This window comes from Primulina eburnea, chromosome 11 (assembly GCF_022965805.1).
Source record: "Primulina eburnea isolate SZY01 chromosome 11, ASM2296580v1, whole genome shotgun sequence".
NCBI lineage: Eukaryota > Viridiplantae > Streptophyta > Magnoliopsida > Lamiales > Gesneriaceae > Primulina > Primulina eburnea.
Window position 1 is genome coordinate 25,239,457 of NC_133111.1, and position 6,621 is coordinate 25,246,077.

Here is a 6,621-nt window from a genome sequence, read left to right on the forward strand (position 1 = left end):
ATTCTACGGAAAGGGTTCCAGATCTCGGATTCCCTTGATTTCGGCTCTTACTATGAACAGATTATTACAAAAAGGAGCAGATGGTTTCTTTATTTATGTTGTAGATGTGCAGAAGTTGAGCCCGGCGTTGGCAGATATACCAGTAGTGCGGGAATTTCCAGATATTTTTCCAGATGAGATCCCAGGATTACCTCCAGTTCGTGAGGTAGACTTCAGTATTGATCTTACACCAGGTACCGTCCCTATTTCGAGAGCTCCGTATAGGATGGCACCCATCGAACTAAAAGAATTGAAAGCACAATTAGAAGATCTTCTGGCCAAGGGATATATCAGACCTAGTGTATCTCCTTGGGGCGCTCCGGTGCTGTTTGTGCGGAAGAAAGACGGTTCGATGCGATTGTGTATAGATTATAGGCAACTGAACAAGGCAACGATCAAGAATAAATATCCTTTGCCTAGGATTGATGATTTATTTGATCAGTTGCAGGGATCCTCTGTGTATTCGAAGATTGATTTACGTTCCGGGTATCATCAGCTCAGAGTTCGAGTTGTAGATATACCGAAGACAGCATTTCGAACCAGGTATGGACATTACGAATTTATTGTCATGCCTTTTGGTTTAACCAATGCTCCTGCGGTATTTATGGGCTTGATGAACCAAGTGTTTCAGAGGTATTTAGATGAATTTGTAATTGTCTTCATTGATGACATTTTGGTGTATTCGAAGAATAGGAATGAGCATGCAGAACATCTCAGGATTGTGTTGCAGACACTGAGAAATGAGAGATTGTATGCTAAATTGTCAAAGTGTGAGTTTTGGCTGAATCGAGTTGTATTCTTGGGGCATATCATTTCTGGAGATGGTATTTCTGTAGATCCGAGTAAAGTGGAAGCTGTGATTAGTTGGTCGAGACCGACTTCTGTGCCAGAAATACGCAGTTTCATGGGCTTAGCCGGATACTACAGAAGATTTATCAAAGATTTCTCCAGTATTGCAAAGCCAATAACTCAATTGACGCAAAAGAATGCACCGTTTGTTTGGTCAGAGGAGTGCGAGTCTAGCTTTCTAGAGTTGAAGAAAAGGCTGACCAGTGCTCCAGTACTGACGATACCCTCAGGTACGGATGATTTCGTTGTATATTGTGATGCTTCTCATAGAGGTTTGGGATGTATTCTTATGCAGCGAGGCCATGTGATCGCATACGCCTCGAGACAATTGAAGCCACACGAGATCCGATACCCCATTCATGATCTGGAATTGGCGGCTATCGTATTTGCATTAAAGATTTGGCGTCATTATCTCTACGGCGAGAAATTTGAGATATTTTCCGATCACAAGAGCTTAAAGTACCTATTTTCTCAATCAGAACTGAATATGAGGCAGCGTAGATGGCTAGATCTTCTGAAAGACTTTGATTGCGAAATCAAATATTATCCAGGGAAGTCAAACGCAGCAGCAGATGCCTTGAGTCGAAAGGTATGTGCCTTGTCCTTATCGACGATAGGTGTTACAAAGTTAGTTGAAAGTTGCTGTCTCTCGGGATTAGCATTTGATACAGATAAGAGGCCACTACGGCTTGCTGCTATTCAAGTTGAGCCGGACGTGATCAGGAGGATCAAAGAAGCACAAAGGACCGATCAGAATGTACAAAGATCAATTCAAATGGTCAGATCAGGGCATTTGTCAGAATATCAGGTGCGTGAGCATATCTTGTACGTCAATAACCGTCTTGTTGTGCCAAATGTTTCAGATTTGAAGCATCAGATTATGTCCGAAGCACACTGTAGTCGTTTTAGTATCCATCCTGGTGGCAGAAAGATGTACAATGATCTGAAGACCCAGTTCTGGTGGAAGCAGATGAAGTCAGACATCGCAGAGTATGTGTCTAAATGCTTGAACTGCCAACAGGTGAAGGCCGAGAGGAAGAAGCCCGGAGGGTTACTTCAGAGTTTGTCTATTCCGGAATGGAAATGGGATCACATTTCCATGGATTTTGTGACGAAGTTACCCCGATCTTCCCGAGGCTGTGATGCGATTTGGGTCGTTATCGACAGATTGACCAAATCAGCTTGTTTCATCCCGTACCGAATGACTTACAGACACGATCAGATGGCGGAGATATATGTTCGAGAGATAGTCAGATTACATGGAGTGCCGAAGTCTATCGTGTCAGATCGTGATCCACGATTCACTTCACACTTCTGGCATAGTTTACAGCAGGCCTTAGGTACGACATTACACCTGAGTACTGCGTATCATCCTCAGACAGACGGACAGTCAGAGCGGACTATCCAGACTTTAGAGGATATGTTGAGAGCTGTAGTGCTAGATTTTGGCACTAGTTGGCAAGATTCTCTATCTCTTTGTGAATTCTCTTACAATAATAGCTATCAGACGAGTATCGAGATGGCACCGTTTGAAGCTTTGTATGGCAAGAAGTGCAGATCTCCGCTATACTGGGATGACGTTTCAGAAGTACCCGAACGTGGGCCAGATATGATTCGTGACATGACAGAGAAGGTGAAACTCATTCAGAAGAGGATGAAGACAGCACAAGATCGACAAGCAAAGTATGCCAATATCAGACGTAGACCGTTAGTATTTGAGGCGGGAGATAGAGTATTCTTAAAGATTTCTCCTTTCAGAGGCGTTGTAAGGTTTGGCAAACGCGGGAAACTATCTCCTCGATACATTGGTCCTTACGAGATTCTTGAGAAGATTGGCGATCGAGCTTATCGACTTGCACTTCCTCCTTCTCTATCTGGGATACATGATGTCTTTCATGTATCGATGTTGCGTAAATATATGCCAGACATTTCTCATGTCATTCAACCTGACGAAGCTGAACTTGATCAGACATTGAGCTATGTGGAACAACCGATACAGATTCTTGATCGGAAAGAAAAGAAGCTCAGAACGAAGAATATTCCACTCGTGAAAGTTCAGTGGAGTCGTCATGGCATTGAGGAAGCGACTTGGGAGACAGAAGCCAACATGCGACAGAAACACCCCGAATTATTTCAATAATGTAAGTATTGATCTAACTTTGATATTTTTACTTTTGATGCTTTCATCGATAGAATGATGTGCGATTTCGAGGGCGAAATCAGTTCTTAGAGGGGGAGAAATGTAAGGCTCGGAGATTTAGTTATCATAATCAGATGGATTCGTTGATAATTAAGATGATTGTAGATGTATTTCATTGGACTAGAAAAGAAAGGGAAATGTATAATAAAGATGTGAAAGATAGTCAAAAGAATAAGTAAGGCCGAAGCTATGGCGCATATGCACGAAGGAATGCGCGCATATGCATGAGAATTCCAGTAGCATTGGCGCATATGCGCGGAAAGAGTGGCGCATATGCGCGACATGTACAGCAGCCTTGGCGCATATGCGCGAGAGTAGTGGCGCATATGCGTGGAGCGTCCAGAACAATTGGCGCATATGCGCGAGTTTAGTGGCGCATATGCGCGAGTGCTAAATCTGCCGAGACAGTAGGTTCGGCGCATATGCGCGAATAATGCCGCGCATATGCGCGAGACGTGTAATGCAAAGGATGAGCCATGTGTGTTAGGCATGCAAGATATATATATAAGGTGGCACGAATTCTCCTCATTCAACAGAAGAATCGGCAGGTTGCTGAGGAGGAAAGCTTTCTTTCTTAAACACCTTTACATTGCGATTGTATAAGATTTAACTATCCAAACTTTGATCCGACTTCGGTTTTGAACTCCTCTCCGTATTTGCTGCAAGGTGACGTAAGTTTTCTTTGATTCCAGCATGTTTTGAAATATATGGATTGGGGAAATTATGAATTACACTAGATTATGTGTTTTTGTTAAGTTTAGGATTGTAGAATCGAAACCGGATTGAAAAACGGATGTCATATGCTATTGTAATAGAATTTTAGTGGTATAACTTGAGTTATGTGCAGATTTGGGAGAGTATAATGTATTTATGAGATCGATTATTTATTTTTTAAATGGGATATTGGTCTATGTTGATATATGTTAAGAATTTGATTGACCGGTATCGAGAATTACGTCGTTATGCCGTCAGATTGTATTGAGATCACGTAGTGACTTGGTTATGTGTTGATTTAGATTAGAAATTGATAGAGTGCGTATCCACATTTCCATTTCAGATTCGTATTGGCGACCGTGACAGCGATTCTACGACGAAAGGTATAAGTCATGTTTTGTTTGGGGAGATGTAACTCAAATAAGATATTATTTGAGTTTCCCAACCAAAATCACATACGAGTATTATTAGATATATTGTAACATGTTTATGAATAGTGTATAGCATTATATTCAATCTTTTAACATGTTTATGCTTTGATTTCAGAATTGTATTCAAGCATGTATAATCAGTGTGATATTCAGATATGAATATGATTATACTTTGTTTACATATTGATATTCATTGCATCTAAGATAGGAGAGTCTTTGACAGGCATTGTCAAATAGCTAGACGTTCCGGTGTATCTCAGCATAGGAGTAGGTATTACTCTTATTGCCGCCGTTGATACAGCTCAGACCGAAGTCTAGGAATGAGACGTTCATTACCCCGATTGGAGGGTAGGTAGTGACGTCTTATTCACACCGGGATCCCTAGAGTTCTAGTCGAGTCGAGTCTAGTCATTATTTGATTCGCATTGCATTGCATGTGCATATGATGTCATTCATGATAGCATGTTTCATGTTTAGATTGTTTATATGCATGTTACATGTTTATACTGGGATTTGTTCTCACCGGTTTTTCGGCTGTTGTTATGTCTGTATGTGTGCATAACAACAGGTGGGGCAGGATCTGGGTCACGCAGAGGATGAGAGACGGACATAGCGTGGTGATCACGGGCCTAGCAGAAAAGACTAGTAGTTGTACTTTTGATATGGTTAGAACAAGACATATTGTATCTTATGTTTGTATAATATGTGGTTGAATAACATAGAGACTTCTTATGTTAGCTTTCATTTGATTTAATGTAAAAGCAAAAATTTGACCCACTTTTATAGTAATGATCCATTTAATCCCAATAATAAGAATTAGAGCCCGGGTCCCCACAATCCTGCACCCTGAGATCGCTGTGATCCTCTCTGTGAACAGACTTTGGCAGAATGTCCCTGCTGTTTGCAGATATTGCATCGCCCAACCACTCCCTGACACTGATCTGTCGGATGTCTGCCTCCACAAGTACTGGAATACACCCCTGTATAATCTGAACTCTGACCAGAACCTCTCTGTCGTGATCCATCGGAGCTCGATGAACTGCTACCCAACTTCTTAAACTGTTTTCCTCGAGCTTTAAGTTGATCTTTCCTGCTACTGCTACTACCACCACTCTCAAATCTGGGAGGTGGTTGAAAAGAGGGCTGTGGTGGTCTTGGAATCGGAGCAGCATACGAAAGTTCTCATTGCTTACTCAGGCCCGCTTCCGCTCCCTTGGCTCGGTTCAATGCATCTGCAAAGTTGTTCAGTCTGCCGGTATTCACCAAGGTAAAGATATCAGGATTCAGGCCATTGATAAATTGATCTGCAATGACCTCGTCATTTTCTGCAACGTGAGGAGTATATCGGAGCAATTTCGAAAACTTTGCCATATATTCTTCGATATTTAGCTGTCCCTGTTTCAAATTGGCAAACTCGGCACCTTTATCCTTTCTGTAGGACACGGGAAATAAGCGTTGATAGAACTCTGCTTTAAACACCTTCCAAGTGATCTCTGTGCCACGATGCTCCAACGCTCTTTTGGTCTTCGCGACTTCATGTAGTTGATGCCCAATTAACTTCACTCGGCATTCATCGGTATAGTCAAGGGATTCAAATAACATCTCGATGTCGTCTAAGCAGCTTTCACAATAAATAGCGCTCTCAGTACCTTTCAATGTCGGCGGTTTGAAGGATTGAAACCATTTCAATAGTGTCTCCATCGGTGTTGCAGTAACATCCATCGGATCATTAGAAGTACTGCCCTGTTCTGGTACCAGACGTACAGGCACTCCTGCTCTTCGAGGAGGCATATCTGATTATCAAACGGATTAGTACACAATCTATACAATCTATCTCAGTCCTCCTCTGATCATATACCTTTGATCCAGAATCGGTTTTGATTCATTCTTTACAAATACATGTTATACATCAAATCAGATATCAAGCGAACATGTTTTTTTACATCAACATAACATGATTTCATGCTAGCATAGAACATAAGTATAAAACAATACAATATTCCTATGTTAGTATCATCAAAGCAAGGAAGAGGACTCGATCTACCCCGCTCATTCCCTTCTAGTTCAGTCTAAATGATCTATCGCTCTGATACCACCTGTTGTGGGGACCCGGGCTCTAACTCAGCTATCTTTGGAATTAATTGGATATTTGCTAGAAAACGGGTCAGAAAATAAAAATTTTCTTTTAAACATCATAAATTATTGTATAAATAAATCATACACAAGTGATATCTCCACTTTATTTCATCAAAAGTACATCCATATCTGGTTTTATTACAATCATACAAACTAGTGTTTTTAAAACAACTACATAATCAAATGTAACATCACTAGTTCATCTTCTACGCCTGAAATCACCACACTATCCAATCTTAGTCACGCTCTCCT

General features: G+C 41.3%; 1 protein-coding gene across 1 annotated transcript; it reads right to left on the minus strand.

The window, feature by feature from the left end:
- Positions 1–5,415: 5,415 nt before the first annotated feature.
- On the minus strand, positions 5,416–6,024 carry LOC140805475 (uncharacterized). The gene has a single exon (XM_073161745.1). It carries the CDS (start codon positions 6,022–6,024, stop codon positions 5,416–5,418), a length of 609 nt encoding a protein of 202 aa, XP_073017846.1.
- Between the last annotated feature and the right edge of the window lie 597 nt (positions 6,025–6,621).